We start from the raw sequence: 20,724 nt of genomic DNA on the forward strand, positions 1-20,724 counted from the left end.
GCTGCAAAAGTCCCTTCTCTCCAAAAAACATTCCATCTGCTTCCCTATCTCTTCTCTGATCTTCCAGGTGGTCACTCACTCCACAAGAAGTCAGGAAACAGAAGTGCTGAGTTTTCCTAAAATCTCTTCCTCCTGCTTTCCCCCTAGTGAGTGTAAGACCCCACCCCTCCCACCACATTTTCAAACCAGAAGCCTCTCCCCATTTTAACCCCTTCCTCTAACTCAGTCCCCAAAAGTCCATCAAACATCATGTGCTTCCTTTATATAAAATAAGAACTGCTCTTTTCCTTCCCACTAAATGACCTTAGTTTCAGCCTCTACAATTTCTTTGTTGGATTAGGAACCCCTCCTTTGGGGTACTGGGGCACCCTCTGACTCACCAGACCCGATGCACAGGAGGAGAGAATCCCCCCCACCCCCACCCCCGCATTGTGCCACAGGGCTTGAGGAATCTTAGTTCCCTGTGTCCTCAGCAGTGAAAGTGCAGAGTCCTAACCACTGGACCGTCAGGAAATTCCCAGGAGAGAATCTTAGCCTTTTTTTCTGCACTTGCAATCCACAAGTGTTGGAAAATTGGAAAGTGTTAACTTTGTATAAGACTCACATAGGACAAAATTTGACGTGAGATTAAACATTATATCCCCACTTAAGTGCGAATGTTGTTATATTTCACTGCAGGAATATGTGTGGTTGATTGTGGCCTATTGCCCCAGGCCCAGGGCTGTTATATAATACCATACTGAAAAGCTGGAGCTGCAGCTGATGAAGATTCCAACAGAGATTCCATCAACAGTTACATTTTATCCAATCACGTCTTTAAATGCATTATTGTCCCTGATCCTATAAAAGGGAGGAGCCTTGGGAAGGCACGTCAGATGAACCCAGTTCAGAAAGTGAGTCACACAGCGAGTCCTCAGCCTTCAGTTCAAGATTACCCAGTCTGAAGTTCAGTCTTCTGGAGGAGGTAAGTTTCCCATTTCGTGTGTGTGTGCAATTGTGTATGCGTGTATATTTATGCATAGCTGTGGGGAGAAAATTCCTAGGTACAAAGATATGGATGTCTCTCAGGCATGGGGGATCATCGATTGTGAAAGCTGCTCTGGCTGTGCAAAATCTGGCCTGACTGAAGTAGACTTCTCCTAGGAATGTCTGTTAGTCTGGCATTGCTTTTTGTTAATTTTATGTTCTAGTAATTCATTTTTATTGCATCTTGTGGCAGTGGAGGTTCACGGCCGATTGAGATGATGGTGGGGCTGAAAATGAAAGGGTGTGTGTCAGTTACCGGTGAATGCTCACGTGCTTCACATGTATCAATTCTTTTAGCTCCCATGGAAATTCTGAGCTGGGTGTCATTAGAGATCAGAGCCTCCATGACAAGGATGGAGGCCTGATGTGTAACGTGTCTGGGGCCACACAGCTTGTAAATGCCAGGCTCCAGGTTGAGAACATTGGCAGTCTGGGGGGTTTTTGTTGTGTTTTGTTTTTTATTGAGATATGATTGACATATAACATTGTATTAATTTCAGATGTACTGCATATGATACAATATTTGCATGTATTGGGAAATGATCACAGTAAGTCTAGTTAACATCCGTCAGCATTCATCATTACATTCCTTTTTCTTGTGATGAAAATTCAAAATATGGCAATTTCAAATTCCAAGGTCCTAGCCATAATAGTGCTCCGTGGCCTTGTTTGTGTGAAATTGAGTGCATGTCTGCAAATGTGACCATGTGGTCTGTGTGTGCCTGGGGTAGTCCAGAAAGAGAACCCATGGAACTTCCCTGGCCATCCAGTGGTTAAGACTCCACACTTCCAGTGCAGGGGGCACAGATTCGATCCCTTGTTGGGGAGCTAAACTCCCACATACTATGTGGTGTGGCCAAAAAATAATATATATATAGAGAGAGAGAGAGAGAGAGAGAGAACTCGTGGGGAGTCCCAGGTGAAGGAGGAGGTATGGATTATACATAAAAAAGAAAAGCAATAGAGACCAGTATACCCGGATGTAGATAACCAGCCACAGTACCTAAGGTGGGGTGGGAAGGGTGAGGACAAGCCCAGGCAAAGCCTGGTGGAACCACGAAGGACTTAGTGCTTTTCCCTGAGAGCAAAAGGGAGCCATGGAGGGAATTAAGTGGAGCATGAGCTGAGCAGATTAACATTTTAAAAAGGTTGACTAAGGGCTTCCCTGGTGGCACAGTGGTTGAGGGTCCCCCTGCCGATGCAGGGGACACAGGTTCGTGCCCCGGTCCAGGAAGATCCCACATGCAGCAGAGCGGCTGGGCCCGTGAGCCATGGCCGCTGAGCCTGCGCGTCCGGAGCCTGTGCTCCGCAACCAGAGAGGCCACGACAGTGAGAGGACCGCTTACCGCAAAAAAAAAAAAAAGTTTGACTAAATAGGTGTGATAAGTGGATTAGGAGAAGGCAAGGATGTGTTCAACTTTCTCCTATAGGGTTTTGCCTAGAATCATCTTTGCCTCATTCATTGATGAGATGAGGCGTGGCTAGTTTGATCAGATCAGCAGGTGAGGTTGACATAAAACATGACATCAGTTAACAGAAATTAATTAGGTATTTGGGAGCCCACATATCCCAACAAACACCCACATTTTCTGATTTTGTGGCACAAGGTTTGCTTTTTAAAAAAAAACCCCAACAAATCCAGGGACTTTCCTGGCAGTCCAGTGGTTAAAGCTCCAACTTCCAATGCAGGGGGCGCGGGTTCCATCCCTGGTCGGAGAACTAAGATCCCACATGCTGCGTGGCGCAGCCAAAAGAAAAAAACTCTGGGAATTCCCTGGTGGTCCAGACTCCGTGCTTTCACTTCCAAGGGTGCAGGTTCGATCCCTGGTTGGGGGAACTAGGATCCTGCAAGCTGCTTGGTGTGGACAAAAATAATAATAATAATAATACAAGTCTTTGAAATGTTGACTATATATAAAAAAAACCACACACACAAAAATAGAGCAATGATATAGAAAGAGGATTAAATCTTTTATCGTTTGACATCCCAAGGGGTATGCCTGTGGTTGCCCAGATCATTGATTTGCAGTCACAAATCAATATTGAATAATACAAACTCAGTTTCTCCTCTGAATCCTACACTCCAGTAGAAAAGGATAGGCAATACAAACAGCTCAATAGGGACTTCCCTGGTGGTGCAGTGGTTAAGAACCCTCCTGCCAATGCAGGGAACATGGGTTAGAGCCCTGGTCCGGGAAGATCCCACATGCCGTGGAGCGACTAAGCCCGTGCACCACAACTACTGAGCTTGTGCTCTGAAGCCCGCGTACCCATAGCCCGTGCTCCGCAACAAGAGAAGCCACCGCAGTGAGAAACCTGCGCACCGCAACGGAGAGTAGCCCCCGCTCGCCGCAAGTAGAGAAAGCCCATTGCAGCAACAAAGACACAACGCAGCCAAAAATAAATAAATAAATTTACTTTTAAAAAGAAAGAAACAGATCAATATAAAATTATAACTTTGATAAGATCAGTGAAGCAGAGACAAATGTTTTTCATAAGGAAGAGTAATTGGAGAAAAGAAAGAGGTGAAAGTAAAAGGAAAATTTCCTGAGGAATGTATCATTGGGCTGACACGGGGTGTAGCTGAGGTGGTTTTGCAGATGTTTGTGTCTGATGTACGAGTTTCTAACACAAGATGAAATCATGTATATGGATTCCAGCCTGTCCTATTTCATTCACTTTCTTGTCAATTGTTTGTCATATTTTGTTTTCTTATAATGACTGAAAGAACATCTTTGTACTAGATCGCCTTCGTTCAGTTAAATCATGTCCAATTACAACTTAAGACGCTATTTACTCTTTAAAATTGAACTTTTAAAATTGAAATGTAATGCACATACAGAAAAAAGGAAAAGTGAAAGTATATACTTGGTGGATTTTTACAGAGAAACACTCATGTGTAACTACCTCCAAGATCAAGAGGTAGACTATCGCCAGCTAAAATTGGAAGTACAGCATCACACGAACTCTCTCTTTAGTCCCAGGCAAACTGGGATGTGGTCGTCCTATGGAGCCCTCCATATGTACCTATCCCAGGATCTACTATTGTTTCCAAAATTTTAACCAACATCCTAAATAATATTGATAGTATTTATATGCTTTTCAATGAACATAAACAAGAAGAAACAAAATGTATTGTTTGGTGCCGGGATTATTTCATTTGACATTCTGTTTTGTGGTTATTCTATGTTGTTGCATGAAGAATTTCTTCTTATTGCTATCAAATATGCCTCTACATCAATTAATTGTAATCTGTCCCATTGAATGTTGGACATTTAGATTATTTACAGCATGGGAATATTATGAATTATGTTGATAGAAACATTATTGTATATGCCTTTGATGCACACGAGTATATTCTTCCGTTGAGTACATGCCGAGGAGTAAAATTGATGAGTCACAGGGAATGCATAAATACAGATTTAGCACATACTAGTCAAAGCATTTCCAACGTGAGTACTCACTAGCAGTGACTGAGAGTGCCAGGGGCTCCAATCCATGCCAATGCTAACTCTATTTTATTTTAGTGATTCTGGTAGTTATTTTGTAGCATGTTGTTGTAGTTTTATTTTGCATTTCTGGGATGACTGATGAGGTTATGCTTTTCTCCATTTGTGTATTCACCAAATGTCTAGTAGAATTCATCCGTGAACTCAACTGAACCTGAATTTTGTTTGTTTTTTTTCAATTATACCAGTGTTGTAATTTATTACATATCTCTTCTATTTCTAGCTTGCAGTTCTTAAACATCCACCAGTTGTTGAAAGAGATCCCCCAAGAAACAAGTCAGCAGAGCTTGAATCCCTGAAGTTGCGGTTCTCTGAGAATTCTTGTTAAGAATGGCTTTAGACCTCAGAATCTCCTTTCAAGATGAACCATCAAGGAAGGATCCTGTGTCAGATAATCTAGAGCTTAAACCCAGCCAAGGATCTGCCATCCAGGAGAGAGAGGGGATCTCTGAGTTCCAGAGCACTCAGCTCAGCTTATTTCAAAACAATAATAACTCAAGTGCAAGGCAGGAGCTGCAAAGACTCTATAAATTATTTCATTCATGGCTGCAGCCAGAAAAACACAGCAAGGATGAAATAATTTCTCGTTTGGTCCTGGAACAGTTTATGATCAATGGCCGCTGCGGTGACAGGTCCACTTTACAAGAGAAATGGAATGCAAGCGGCAGAAACCTGGAGAAATTCATGGAAGGTCTGACCGATGATGGCATGAAGCCACCTGGCTTAGTAAGTAGAGGGTTCTGACCCCCAGGGTGAGGGGAAAGGGGGTGTAAGGAATCAGTAGTCTGTTGGAGTTGCCTGGAAGTAGAGAAAGATGTTATTATAGATAGTAATCAGGCTTTGTTCACAGGTCCACGTCCACATGCAGGGACAGGAAGCCCTCTTTAGTGAGAATACACCCTTAAGAGAAGTCATTGTTCACTTCACAAAACAGTTGTCGACAGGAACTCCAGCAAGAGAGAAAATGGGGACACCTTTCTGGATGCCTCAAGATACTTCCCTTGAAACAAGACAAAGTGAGTGGGGAAAGTCCAGATACCAGAGGGATGATCTGTGTGGACTCTTTCTTGGGCATAACTTCACTGAGTCCCTTTTTCCCCCGCTACAGAATGTGAAGGTAAAGAAAATGGTGGCAACATTTCTTTGAAAACTTGTCAAGTAAATGACCGTATTACTAGTCCAAGCAATCAAATACCTTTCCTACTCATTATCCAAGAAGAGAACAGTCTGAGGCCTGAAGAAAGAGGTGTTTATTTGGAGAATCCACTCAGCTCCAGAAGAGCAGGTCCAGACCCCTCCAGGTCCCAGGAAGGATCCCTGAAAGGACCCTCCTATCAAGATGTCCTTGTGGAGGTGGAACCAGAGTTTCTCTTCAAGCCAGACCAGGTCACCCTTGAGCCTGTTTCTACGCACCAGAGCACTGAGGGGAATTCTGCACATGGGGAACACCAAGAAAGATTCCACGGAGCCCCAAAAGTATACAAATGTGAGACGTGTCCCAAGATCTTTAGGTATTCCTCTCGGTTAAAAGTTCACCAGAAAAGACACAATAATGAGAGGACATATATTTGTGCTGAGTGTGGCAAAGGCTTCTTCCAGGCATCAGACCTACATGTGCATCAGAGGATTCATGCAGGAGAGAAGCCTTTCATGTGCAGCATGTGTGAAATGGCCTTCAACCACAAAACCAACCTTCGGGCTCACGAGAGAATCCACACGGGAGAGAAGCCCTATGTATGTTCCCTTTGCCAGAGACGCTTCCGCCAGTCCTCCACCTACCACCGCCACCTTAGGTTTCACCAGAAAATTGCCCTCAAAAGTGTTCCCTCCACACTAAAAGCTCCCTTGGCTGTGGCCCCAATGTGATGTATATAAATTATGTATGTGCGTATGTTTATTTCCATAGTACTGCTCTATAGAATATACTTTATAAAAATAATTTAAAAAAGAAAAAATGTGGCAACTTCCCTGGCGGTCCAGTGGTTAAGACTCCACACTTCCACTGCAGGGGGCACAAGTTCCATCCCTGGTCCATGAACTAAGATCCCACATGCCTTGCAGCACGGCCAAAAGTAATAATAATTAAATAAGATTAAAAATTTAAAAAGGAAAGAAAATAAATTTTAAAAGACAGTTAAAAAAATGTAATTTCCTGATTGTATTTTCCATTTATTGTTTCACCCCTCCCCCCAAAAAAATAAGTTTATGAAGAGCAGGGAATTTCTCAGTTTTGTTCACTAAAGTATCTCAGGTGTGTAGAAAACATCTGGTACATTTCAAATAACCAATATATATCTGTTGAATAAATGAATGGATGTGTTATGTTGGTGTTTATTCTTTAAAATTTTGGCGTGTGTCCCACGTGAGAATGAAACGGAGCAGGACCCTATGGTCCTTGCCCCTCCACACACACCATGTCCTCAGCCTGCTTTTGTCTGTGGAAAAACTTTAGCAAAAGAATAAGTTTAATCAGAGAAGTGAGAAAATGCAGAAACAAAGGAAAACAGTCAAAGGAGACCAAATAATAACTGTTTAGTCATTAAGCAAAAATCAAGGATCTTTAGTTCCTCCTTAAGGACTATAGATAATATTCTGAGCCATATCCTGTGAGCTCTCTTGTAGATACTGAAACCTCCACCAGGTGGAAGAAGTTAACAGCATGATGACCAGGTTGTAGCCATGACATAGCTGCCACAATTTTGAGAATTGGCCTCAAAGAAATGTGAAAGAAAAGACCCTGAACCTGAAGACTAATTGTGCTTAAAACAATCAAGATGACGCTGATCAGAGCACAGATGACCAATTTCAAGATGACTGTTAGAGCTGACTGTGCTGTTTCTGCATGTGGTCCCCTCCCTCTGTCTATAAAAGCTCTTGCCCACTGATTGTCGCGGGGGGCTGGGGGTGGAGGTGGAGTCAGCCTTAGGACAGGCGTCCACCCTCTCCATCCCCCGGTTGCCGGCATCCAAAATAAAGCACTTTCCTTTCCACAAACCTGACCTCTTTTTTTTTTTTAATTTTTTTTATTATTATTTTTTTTTTTTTGCGGTACGCGGGCCTCTCACTGTTGTGGCCTCTCCCGTTGCGGAGCACAGGCTCCGGACGCGCAGGCTCAGCGGCCATGGCTCACGGGCCCAAGCCGCTCCGCGGCATGTGGGATCCTCCCGGACCGGGGCACGAACCCCTGTCCCCTGCATTGGCAGGCGGACTCTCAACCACTGCGCCACCAGGGAAGCCCAAACCTGACCTCTTTATTGGCTTTTGAGTGGCGAGCAGCCGGACCCCACTTTCGGTTACAATAAGACAGTGAGTTCCAAGCTCAGTGGTCCAACGAGCCTTTCCCTGCCTGCTGCCCTGTCCTCTGTCCACACTCTTTATCTCTAGTGCAGCCACAGGCACCTAAAAAGGTGGGGAGCAGCGATGGAAACTTAGAAAGAGACCTTAACTGAAGAAAGGGACCTTTGTATTTAAATAATATATAATCATTTGATTTACTGGCAATTTAATAGCTAAACTGGACCTAAAGAAGAATGGTGACTGAAAGTTGCAGAATGTAATTTTATTAACAAATACCAGAAAAGTCCAATGTTTTCCATGCATTTCTTCCAGTAGATGGAACGTGTGGGGGTAGGGAAGGCTTATTTGCAAAACCAATTTGAAAGAGCAGTTTGGAGAAAACAGATTCTGTGTACAGTCGAGGCAAAAGCTCACATGCTAGTTATTGTGAACACATTTGTGATCTGGCTTCCAATAGGAAATTAGGGTTCAGTCTCATTGAGAAGCTAGAAGGTGCCCCGTAGAAATGGCCTGAATACTGGAACAGGGGCATTCTGCGGGGTAAATTGTGACACTTCTCTGATTCCCTTGCTATCGGGCTGGGATAATGCTCCACTATGTGGAGAAACCCATTCATCCATCCTCTTTCCTGGGCTGTCTCCAGATATTTTACTATGGTGAATATTCTTGCAAATCTTGGTATGAAAGAAGGCTTTTCTTTGGAAAGACCTCTGGGAGATGGGTTGTGAAATAACAGCAAAGATATATATATATATGGCTCTGCCAGGTTGCCCAGCACCCCCCAAACCCTTGTATTTTCCTAAGAGATAAGAGCACTAGGAGTTTTTTGTTTGTTTGTTTTTGGCTGTGACGCAGAGCTTGTCGGATCGTAGTTTCCTGACCAAGGCTCAAACCCGCGCCCACAACAGTGAAAAAGTGGAGCCTTAACCACTGGATCTCCAGGGAATTCCCCTGGGAGTATCTTTTGTTCTAAAATTTGATCTTGGACCCTGGCTTCTGACACAGAGCACCTAAATCCTTTTAAATTTCCTGGATGAAAGGAGTGTCTTTGGCTTTAAATGAGGTGGTGCTTGGTAGGCTCCTGGATGGCTTCAGGATGGGGACTGATCACCAGAAAGACCAAACTATGATTAGAAGCTTGGAACTTTCAGCCCCACCTCATCCCTGCATCCCTGGAAGTGGATAGGAACTGGAGATTGAGTTAATAATGGATCATGCATTCTTAAGTTCAGGACTTGGAGATCTTCTAGGTTGCCGAACACATCCATGTGCCAGGAGGGTGGCATGCCCCTACTTTACAGGGACAGAAGCTCCTATGCTCAGGACCCTTCCTGATCTCTCCCTCTGTAACTCTGTCTGGCTGTTCATCTGTATCCTTTATCATACCCTTTAAAATATAATAAACTATTTAAGTAAGTGAGTATTTCCCTGAATTCTGTGAACGGTTCTAGTGAATAATCCAATTTGAGGAGGGCAGTTAGGGGAACCTCTGATTTGCAGCCAAATCAGACAGAAGTTTTGGGTAACATGGGTACCCACTATTTGCAATTGGCCTCTGAAGTGGGGACAAATCATATGGGACTGAGCCCTTAACCTGAGGGATTTTCACTAACCCTAATTAGTGTCAGAATTCACTGAACTGTAGGACACCCAGTTGGTGCCACAATTGGTTGGTGTGATAAAACAGCCACACTTCTGGTGTCAGAAGTGTTGAGTGTGGTTACTTCAAAAAGACACACGCACCCAGATGTTAATAGCAGCACTACTTACAATAGCCAAGTTAGGGAAGCAACCTAAGTGTCATCAACAGATGAATGGATAAAGGTGATGTGGTACATACATACAATGGAATATTACTCAGCCATAAAAAGATGGAAATTCTGACATTCACAACAATATGGATGGAACTAGAGAGTATTATGCTTAGTGAAATAAATCAAAGATACATACTCTATGTTATCACTTATATGTGGAATCTAAAAGAAAGAAATAAGTGAATGTATATGATAAAATAGAAACAGACTCACAGATACAGAGAACAAACTAGTGGTTACCCGTGGGGAGAAGGAAGGGGAGAGGGACACAATATGTGAAGGAGATTAATAGATACAAACTACTATGTATAAAAGAAATAAGCAACAAGGATCTATTGTACAGCACAGGGAAATATAGCCATTATTTTGTAATAACTTTAAATGGAGTATAATCTATAAAAATATTGAATTACTATTGTATTGAATCATACCTGAAACTAATACAATATGGTAAATCAACTACACTTCAATGAAAAAAAATAGTGTTGAGTATGGCAGTAGAGTGAGAGTAAAGGAGAAACAAGTATTTTTCCAATACCCAGCGGCAAACTTTTTCAAAGTGGTTTTTACCCATTGTAGCACCATTAGAAATACAAAAGATCTTGAATGTCCGTGTCTTCTGAAACGCTTGGTTTTGTGACTAGTCTGACTTTAATACCTGGACCCCTCGGGTACAGTTTATTGGAATCAGCAAGTAAGATAAATAAGTTAAAAAAAAAAAAGCAGCTCTTTCACACCCTCTGCTTAACCAATATGCTTGGATTTTGCAGGTTAAATGCACAGTTGACACGTCTCCCTGACACACCAGCTGCTTGTCTGACTCTACTTGGCATCACACACATCACACAGGTACCGAAATCATAAATAGAATGAGTGCCTGGCCTCCACCTAGCTCCAAGCCCGGTGATTATATGCAGAGTTCAACAATACAAATACCCACTGGTAACCTCCTGTGCATTCGACTGAGGTGGAGAGTCAGCTACGAGTCCAGACTAACACGTTTGGGGAATTTCTGCTTCTAAATGAAACGGGAGAGAAGGTGGCAGGGCACAATCTTTAAAAGAATGACATAGCTTGAGGACACGACCCAAACTGATTAGAACAAAATAAGTCCAAGATGGCGGATGAGTTGACTTCCACCAGACCTTGAGCCTCAGTATATACTCATTGTAACACATCAGCACACTAAGTGACACACCCACAGTCACCACGACAGATCCAAGACCAACCATAAACGGCCAAAAAGTGGGTGGTGGCCTAATTCCTAGAAATCCCTACCCCTTCCCCAAAATAGCTGGAATACTCCTCCCACTCATTAGCCTATGAAATTACCCACCCCTATAAAAACTGACAACCCCATACCCTGGTGCCGCTCTTGCCTTCTGATATGGTCCACACTCTGTCTGTGGAATGTGTTTCTCTCTAAATAAATCCACTTCTCTTTTTAAAATATATATATAAAATATATATATATTTTAAATTAATTTATTTATTTTTGGCTGTGTTGGGTCTTCGTTGCTACGCGTGGGCTTCCTCTAGTTGCGGCGAGTAAGAGCCACTCTTCATTGCGGTGCACGGTTCTCTCACTGCAGTGGCTTCTCTTGTTGTGGAGCATGGGCTCTCAGTGCACAGGCTTCAGTAGTTGTGGCACGTGGGCTTAGTAGTTGTGGCTCACGGGCTTTGTTGCTCCACGGCATGCGGGATCCTCCCGGACCAGGGCTTGCATTGGCAGGTGGATTCTTAACCACTGTAACACCAAGGAAGCCCCCCCCCCAATAAATCAACTTATTACCCATCACTTTGTCTCTCACTGAATTGTTTCTGTGACAAGACATCAAGAACCTGAGCTTTGTTAAGTCCTGAGACTAGGTGTGTGATCTCAGTTAAAAGAACGTGGGTTCAAGTCCCAATCTGAAGCCCACAGTTTCATAAACAGAGGGCTCCTGTGCAGAATGGAACCAAGAAGTTCACTGGATTTTTCTCTGCAGGTGGGTTTCCCTCTGTTTATTCCAAGTGGAGCTGGCTTACCTCTTACAGCTGTGAATCCAGTTTCTTCTTTAAGATATTTATTTATAATTGAAAAATGAATTCATTAAAATATCTAATAGTGATCATGTGTAGGAGCATTGTATCCCTTCTTATGGAAACCCAAATAAGGCTTAGGACTACTCTCTAGCTGTGATCCTGTTTACCCTCACCACAGCCCTGATCACTGTAAGATTTGTTTGTTTGTTTTCGGTTGTTTTTGGCCGTACCGCATGGGGTGCAGGATATTAATTTTCAGACCAGGGATTGAACCCAGGCCCAAGGCAGTAAAAGCTCCAAGTCCTAACCACTGGACTGCCAGGGAACTCCCAGAATTTTCTTTTTATTAATTTGTAATCCACGTGGCTCCCTCACTTCATCCCAGACTGACTTGTGTCCTTTCCTGACAGCCCTCTGATGCCCCCTGGGAAGTCACCCCAGACTCTAAGATCTTCTCAGTCTACTTTGTTGTCCTGAGGACACTGGTCATCTGACTTTGTCTTGGGCATTTACTTAGCACAGGCAAGAGAAACCCCCTCTCTGGGTCTCGGTTTCTTCCTGTGCAAAATGGAGAGGATGGGGGGGCCTGATCACAGGGCTTCCAGAGCAGGTAAGGAGAGGATGCACTGGCCACACCCACACCCCCAACATGCCCCGACGATGCAGTTACTGTGGGGCATGGCCGCCCTAGTGCTAGCTTGCCGGTGGTGTCCGTGAGGGACAGGGAATGACTAGGGGGAGCACCCTGGGCATCTACAGCTCAGGTCTGTCCCGGAAAATGCTCCTCAGGCCCACCACTCCAAGAGCACTTTCCATCGCTCTGTTCCAATCGCTGCCAGACCTCCTCAACTTGGGGGGCATGAGGGATGAGGGGCACCGTGCCTCGTCCCAGAGTCTCTGTGCCTTCTCTGGGCTGCACCTATACAGAGGCCTGGCTGGGCTTGGGGACCTGGAGCCTCCACCTGCTGTTATCCAATGGAGGTCTTGCTGCTCACAGCTTACAAAATCAATTAAATACTCACAAATGTCCATAGAAAAGAAAGGTGCCTTTAATCAGAATGCTGACAATCTGGGCAGATGGTGGACTCAGCGTCCCCCAGAAACCACCTCTAGAGATTCTGCTCGGCCATGAAAGTTTTAAAGGAAAGGAGGGACGTCATCTCAGTTAATCATTGAGATTGCAACAGGAGGGAAGGGGGCAGGGCACAACGTTTGAAAGGATGACATAGCCCGAGGACATGACATAAACGGATTAGAACCAAATGGGTCCAAGATGGTGGACAAGTTGACTTCCCCTAGACCATGAGCTTCATTATATGCTCATTGTAACACATCAGTGAGCTAAATGACACACCCACAGGTGCCATGTCAGTTCTAAGGTGACAATAAGGATCAAAAATTGGGCCGTGGCCCAATTCTTAGAAATTCCTGCCTATTCCCAAAATAGCTGGAATACTCCTCCCACTTATTATCCTATAAGAAATTACCCACCACTATAAAAACTGACAACCCCACACTGTCGTGCCTTTCTCACCTTTTGAGATGGCCCACGCTCTGTCTGGTGGAGTGTGTTTCTCTCTAAATAAATCCACTTCTTACCTATCACTTTGTCTATCACTGAATTCTTTCTGCGATTAGACATCAAGAACCTGAGCTTCATTAAGTCTTGAAGCCAGGTGTGCGATCTCAGTTGGAAGGCGGTGGGTTTTGACCAGGTTCAAGTCCCAGCACTTGGGTTCAAGTCCCAATCTGCGTTTTGGCCAGGTTTGAGTCCCAGCCGCATGGGTTCAAATCCCAATCAGGGTCCTGGCCAGGTTTGAGTCCCAGCACGGGGGTTCAAGTCCCAATCTGAGGTGCATGGTTTCAAGATGGCGGATCAGAGTCTTTGCCATCCTCCATTGCATGCAGGATTGTGGACTTCTTGTGATCTTCTCCTAGATGTTATCTTGTTCACACAGTTTGTTTGTGAGACCATTGAAGGGGAATCTAGGGAAGAGATCTGGTCATCTATTAATTACTTATTTTTCATTTCTGCTTCTTTGATCTACAGAAAGAAATGACAAGTTAGGCAAGGTATTCTGTGATTAAAAGACTTGAAAGGTGTGCATGGGCTGGAGATTAGTAGAGCATGGGTGTGCCTGGTTTAAAAGTTTGTTACAATATAACTTTGCTAAAATGACAAGAAAAGGGTCTTCCTGCTGAGGGCCTTGTCACTGGCAACTGGGCTAGTGGCTAAGATTCAGTGGTCTTGCTGCTGAAGCCTAACTGAATTCATTCTCTGGCCAGGGAAGGGAAATCCTGCTTCAAGCCGCTGCAGGCCGTGGCCACCAGAGATCAGAAGGATCAATAAAGTTTGCAGAAACAAACACTTACTTAAAAAGCCCAAATTCCGCAATGGTTTTCTGGGAAGAATTTTTATAGGCAAAATCTGGGAGTGGGCTGCAGGGTGTGTAACCCTCCTCTGATTTGTTGGTGATGAGATAACAGGGTGGTCTTTCAGGAATCTCAGTCATCAGCCTTCTGGTTCCAGCCAGTCTGGGGCCCATGTGCTTGTGTTCAGCCAGAAGCTACAATCCTCCACATGGGTGGAGGCCTCAGATCCTGCAGAAGAACTCAAAAATATATTGTTATGTATATCCCTTGAGGTGGAACCAGGACCCTGCTTTATCCCTGCACTATTGTTTTCTTGACCCCTCCTCCTTTGTTTCTGCATTCCCTCCCTTCCCTAATTAGTAATTATGGATATGCCATTTGCAACTCAGAAAAGGTCTAGGAGGCTGAAGCTTTTTTTTTTTTTAGCCACTAGGCATGTAGGATTCTAGTTGCCCCGACCAGGGATAGAAGCCGTGCCTCCTCCAGTGGAAGCATGGAGTCTTAACCACTGGAACACCAGAGAATCCAACAAACATAAGGAGGAGTTTTGTACCTCAGAGGGCCCTGCAGGGTCCTGCTCGGTTTCATTATTAGCATTTCTCACAGCAACCTACCTGGAGAATCAGATTTCTGGGGGAAATGCAGGGTCAGAGAAGTGAAGTGTTTTCCTGTATGATCAGGCCCAGCCGGATGGCTGCTCTCTTGCTCTCTGTACATCCCCTGCCCGATCAGTCCCTGCCTCACCTACACCCCACTCACCTGACTGACCTCTCTCTTAATCATAAAGCCTAATCAGTAAATGCCTACATACTCCCCCCACCCCACACCCCATCACCTCAGCTCGCAGGATCTTAGTTCCCCGACCAGGGCCATGATAGTGAAAGCGTGGAGTCTTAACCACTGGACCACAGGGAAGTCCCTGTTCTAATCTTTAGATTAGGACTATCTCCACTGTGACAGTTTATCAAAGGGACTCTGAGGGGAGTGCTCCTCTGCCAGTTTTCCTGGCAACCTGTGAACCAACCTGATGTCAGTTCTTCCTGGAACAGGCAACCTCCCTCTTCCCCGTGAGAAATGGAATATTTCCTGCCATGTCAATAAAGGATGTCACAGTCACCAGTGATTGCAGCCACAGCCTATTGTGAGCTGGTGAGCCCCGAGGGAACTCAGGAAGGAAACAGAGAATACCTGCCATCTAGCAGCCATCAGACTGCAGCCATTCCCCACGGTGAGCCGAGGGAACTCAGGGTGAGAAAACACAGGACACTGGCCTTGGATAGCTAAGGTGCATATCAAAGGAATGATTGCAATGAGCCCAGACTCTTGCATCTTCCCATACACAGAAAAGCGCTAAATTCCTTAGCTTGAGACTTCTAATTTTCTTTTCTTTTTTTAATTTTTATTTTAAAATATATTTATTTATGGCTGCATCGGGTCTTCGTCGCTGGCGCGGACTTTCTCTAGTTGCGGCGAGCGGGGGCTACTCTTCCTTGAGATGCGTGGGCTTCTCATTGCGGTGGCTTCTCTTGTTGCAGAGCACGGGCTCTAGGCGCGAGGGCTTCAGTAGTTGCGGCATGTGGGCTCAGTAGTTATGGCGCACGGTCTTTGTTGCTCCGTGGCATGTGGGATCTTCCCGGACCAGGGCTCGAACCTGTGTCCCCTGCATTGGCAGGCGAATTCTTAACCACTGTGCCACCAGGGAAGTCCCTAGTTTTCTTAACAGTAATCTTTTGTTCCTACCACCTGTCCTTTGTTGCAAAACTCCTGTATATCCTAGCTCCCCCCTCGCCTCCTTGGAGCAGTTCTCTCAAGGTTACTTGAGACGCTGCCACACGGGCTTCAAGTTTGAAAAATTTCCACTGCATAAAACATAACTCTCAACTTTTAGGTTGTATGTATTTTTTTAGTCGACACCTGGTAGAGAAGACAGCTGCCCTGTCCTGCCCGCCAACTGCTGCACACAGTGGGGTGTGGCACAAAGAACTTTATGCTTCAGGTGGGTGAGATCCCCCCACATATTAGACATGTCTCTGCTGCTGACCTCAGGCATTCCTCAGTCTTGAGGCTGGGCAAGTACAGGGCTTGCAGGACTGCTGGATGCAGCCCAACACTTCCCCAAGGTCACACAGCAGGAAAGTTTTGGGGTCTAGAGGCTGAATACAAACTCCCAAGACTGACCCCAGAGCTGGGTTTAAACATTTTATCAGGGCACGTGAAGCGCTTCACGCCCCACCAGGGCTGGTGGCAGACAGCAAGGACCCAGGGACGCCCAGCTGCTGCTGCTGCTGCTGCTGCTGCTTTTTGCGTTGTTTGAATTCTAATTATGACCGTTTTCCCTCATTCTTCTGAATCCCAGAGCACCCACTGTCTGCCTGCACAGTCCTCAAGGGGACGCCATCGTCTGTCAGCTCCTCGGGCCTCTCCCATGGGAGGCGTTTCTCTCAGCCACAATTTCATTATGTCCAAAGGCTGCGTCAGCCTCCACCTTGAGCCCAGCACACAGTCGGCTGACCAAGAAACTGGTCTGAAAGAGAACTAAATGAAAAGCGGAGAGCTCTTCACACGCATGTTGACTGAAAAAAAATGCACAACCTAAAAGTTGAGAATTCTGTTTTATTTGGCGGGTTTTCTGAGGACTTCAAGCCCGGAAGGCAGCCTCTCAGATAGTTGAAAAGGTCAGGGAGGAGCCAGGATCTAGAGGAGTTTTTGCAACAAAGACCGTGTAGTCGGAACATCAGAAGATTATTGTTAATTAAAGAAAAGCAGGACTTCCCTGGTGGCGCAGTGATTAAGAATCCTCCTGCCAATGCAGGGGACTTGGGTTCGAGCCCTGGTCCGGGAAGATCTCACTTGCCGCGGAGCCACTAAGCCCGTGCGCCCCAACTACTGAGCCTGCGCTCTAGAGCCCGCGTGCCGCAACTACTGAAGCCTGTGCACCTAGAATCCATACTTCACCACAAGAGAAGCCACCACGAGGAACCCGTGCATCTGCAAAGATAGAGCAGCCCCCGCTTGGCACAACTAGAGAAAGTCCCCATGCAGCAGTGAAGACCCAACACAGCCAAAAATAAATTTAAAAAATAAAGAAAAGCAGATATCTCAAGTTAAGGAATTTAGTGCTTTTCTATATATGGGAATAAGCAGGAGTCTGGGCCCATTGAAATCATTCCCTTAATCTGCACCTTAACTACCCAGGGCCAGTATCCTGAGTGCCTGAGTGGGGGGCGGGGGCGGGACTGCTTCCTGCAAAAACAACTTAGGAATGTGTGTCAGGCCTTTATATCTTACGTGGCAGATTTACAGCTCCGCTTTTGTCCTTTGGAAACTATGTACATACATCAGTGGAACAGAGATAGAGCTACTTTTTTAGTCCTATGGGTCTCTGGTTATTGACTCAAAGACCAGAGCCTTGGGGAATTCCCTGGCAATCCAGTGGTTAAGACTCCACACTTCCACTTCAGGGGTCCCAGGTTCCGAAGGCGGCGTGGTGAAGCACCTCCCCACCCCGCAAAAAAACAAAAAAACCCGAAGTCTTCAGGTGTTGGGCCTGTTTGCTCAAGGTCATCCCCCAGTCATTTTCCAAGATGGCCATGCTCTTGTCTTCCTGTCTCGATTATACATATATGTCTGTTTCTTATTAAGATATTTAATATGTCAAAGTGCTGCATTTGGGGGTAGTATGTTTAGGGAGTGTGAGTTATGCATGTCTCACCTGGATGGACTCTGACCTTTTGACCTGATGAAGTCATAGAGAACACCTGTCAGAAACTCAAGCTATTTATCTGACTCTAACCCTAAAATAACTCGGGATTCCTTAAGGACAAATATTTTCTGAGTGAGAGTCAATTACAATTCTCAACCAGGCAACTTTAAAAACCTCAGGGCTTTTTGCTTTATAAGCCCCTGACTCTTTTTCTTCCCTGAACACTCTATAGGGGTTACTTGTATCTGTGTCTCCTGAATTGCAAGTCTTAAGACTCCAAATAAACTCTTTTTAAAATTTGAAGCCTCTTGCATTGTATGTATATATATATATTTTTTAAATTTATTAATTAATTTATTTTTGGCTGCATTGGGTCTTTGTTGCTGCACGTGGGCTTTCTCTAGCTGCGGTGAGCAGGGACTATTCGTCGTTGCAGTGCGCAGGCTTCTCATCGTGATGGCTTCTCGTTGTGATGCACAGGTTCTGGGCATGGGGCCTTCAGCAGTTGTAACGCATGGGCTTCAGTAGCGCAGGCTCAGTAGTTGTGGCACAAGGGCTTAGTTGCTCCGCTGCGTGTGGGATCTTCCTGGACCACGGCTCAAACCCGTGTCCCCTGCATTGGCAGGCAGATTCTTAACCATAGTTCCACCAGGGAAGTCCCTTGCATTATATTTTTTGCTACAGGCATGTAACAGACATTCTACTGGCATGTAAAAAGCAATTAGATAATGTCGATGAAATACTGGTAGTCAGTTTAAGAAAGAAATAGAGGGATTTCCCTGGTGGTTCAGTGGTTAAGACTCCGAGCTCCCAGTGCAGGGAGCCCAGGATCCCTGGTCAGGGAACTAGATCCCGCATGCATGACGCAACTAATTGTTCGCACGACTCAACTAAATATCCCGCACGCTGCAACGAAGATCCTGTGTGCCACAACTAAGACCCTATGCAGCCAAATAAATAAAGAAATATTAAAAAAAAAAGAAATAGAATATTGTGGGCAGTCTTATGGGCATGACTGGCCCATAGACTAGTTGGTTGTCAGGCCCTGACTTGTTTGGAGGCTGCCGTCTGCTGGTGGGTGGGACACCTAACCTCTACACAGCTAAGGGCCTGGGCAGAGGAAGGGTTGAGCTTGTGGGCAAAGATGGGCAAGATAAGAATTTTGAGAATGACCACTGCTCTGCTAGATCAGAGAAGGTTGCAGGACAGGCCGGGAACTGAGAACATCACTAGATTTACCTTTGTAGTTGCCATGTGTTTAACAGCAAGAGGAACTGGATTGTAATAATCTATTTTCCTGTTTAAGACAATTACTTATATTTGGAAAGTGAATCAATTAAATTGTTCAGTGATGATAGTATGTAGAAATGTCCCTTTGGATGTAAATGCCCAGGAAGCCCTGTGTTTCTCTCATTGTAGCCATATCACTGTCAGGACTTGAATATTTTATTCATTTGTCATCCACATGGCTTCCTTCCTCACTTCACTCTACAGACTCATTCTGTATTCCTTCCTCTGAGAGGCCTTCCCAGGCTGCCTCTTCTAAAGTTGCCCCAGGGAATTCCCTGGTGGTCCAGTGGTTAAGGCTCCGTACTCTCACTGCCAAGGGCCCAGGTTCAACCCCTAGTCGGGGAACTAAGATCCCGCAAGCCGTGAGGTGTGGGGGCAGGAGAGGGGGAATTGCCCCAAACTCTCTAGTCTCCTCTGTTTTATTTTTGCTTTACTTCAGAATCCTTAGGACCATTTTACATTTTCTTGATTGATTGATTGATTGATTGATGTGGGATCTTAGTTCCTTGACCAGGGATCGAACCCCTTTCCTTCTGCATTGAGAGCACAGAGTCTTAACTACTGCACCACCAGGAAAGTCCATTTATTTATTTATTTTAAATTGAAGTATAGTTGATTTACAGTGTTGTGTTAATTTCTGCTGTTCAGGACAGTGATTCAGTTATACATATATATACATTCTTTTTCATATTCTTTTCCATTATGGTTTATTACAGGATATTGGATAGTTCCCTGTGCTATACAGTAGGACCTTGTGATTTATCCACTCGATATATAATTTTTTGCATCTGATAATCCCGCACTCACACTCCTTCCTTCCCCCACCCCCCCTCTCCCTTGGCAGTTACAAGTCTGTTCTCTATGTCTGGTAGTCTTTTTCTCTTTCGTAGATAGTTTCAGTTGTTTCAGATAGTTTCAGTTGTTTCAGATAGTTTCAGTTGTTTCAGATAGTTTCGTAGATAGTTCACATTTCATTTTATTTTTATTTTTTATTTTTTATTTTTTTGCTGTATGCGGGCCTCTCACTGTTGTGGTCTCTCCCGTTGCGGAGCACAGGATCCGGACGCGCAGGCTCAGTGGCCATGGCTCACAGACCAAGCCGCTCTGCGGCATGTGGGATCCTCCCGGACCGGGGCATGAACCCGTGTCCCCTGCATCAGCAGGTGGACTCTCAACCACTGCACCACCAGGGAAGCCCAGTTGTGTCATATTTTAGATTCCACATATAAGTGATAACATATGGTATTTGCCTTTCTCTTTCTGATTTACTTAGTATGATAATCTCTAGGTCCATCCATGTTGCTGCAAATGGCATTATTTCATTCTTTTTTATGGCTGAGTAGTATTCCATTGTATATACATGCCACATCTTCTTTATCCATTCATCTGTTGATGGACATTTAGATTGTTTCCATGTCTTGACTATTGTGAATAATGCTTCTGTGAACATAGGGGTGCATGTATCTTTTTTTGTGTGTGTGTGTGGTATGCGGGCCTCTCACTGTTGTGGCCTCTCCTGTTGCAGAGCACAGGCTCCGGAGGCGCAAGCTCAGCGGCCATGGCTCACAGGCCTAGCTGCTCCTCAGCATGTGGGATCTTCCTGGACCGGGGCACGAACTTGTGTCCCCTGCATTGGCAGGCAGACTCTCAACCACTGTGCCACCAGGGAAGCCCAGGGGTGCATGTA

The 20,724-nt window shown here is 45.0% G+C and overlaps 1 protein-coding gene across 1 annotated transcript; it reads left to right on the plus strand.

Moving 5' to 3' along the window:
* Positions 1-686: 686 nt before the first annotated feature.
* Positions 687-7,731, plus strand: ZSCAN4 (zinc finger and SCAN domain containing 4). Its single transcript, XM_019928890.3, has 4 exons — positions 687-964; positions 4,759-5,261; positions 5,386-5,551; positions 5,644-7,731. Exons 2-4 carry the CDS (start codon positions 4,866-4,868, stop codon positions 6,399-6,401), a joined length of 1,320 nt encoding a protein of 439 aa, XP_019784449.2. The 5' UTR covers positions 687-964; positions 4,759-4,865; the 3' UTR covers positions 6,402-7,731.
* Positions 7,732-20,724: the final 12,993 nt, after the last annotated feature.

This window comes from Tursiops truncatus, chromosome 19 (genome assembly GCF_011762595.2).
Source record: "Tursiops truncatus isolate mTurTru1 chromosome 19, mTurTru1.mat.Y, whole genome shotgun sequence".
Lineage (NCBI taxonomy): Eukaryota > Metazoa > Chordata > Mammalia > Artiodactyla > Delphinidae > Tursiops > Tursiops truncatus.

Bases quoted from the DNA above. Each gene is read 5' to 3' on its own strand.
- ZSCAN4 (XM_019928890.3), top strand. From the start codon at position 4,866: ATGGCTTTAGACCTCAGAATCTCCTTTCAAGATGAACCATCAAGGAAG. The intron at 5,262-5,385 runs GTAAGTAGAGGG...CTTTGTTCACAG, and splicing joins GCATGAAGCCACCTGGCTTA to GTCCACGTCCACATGCAGGG. The intron at 5,552-5,643 runs GTGAGTGGGGAA...CCCCCGCTACAG, and splicing joins TTCCCTTGAAACAAGACAAA to AATGTGAAGGTAAAGAAAAT.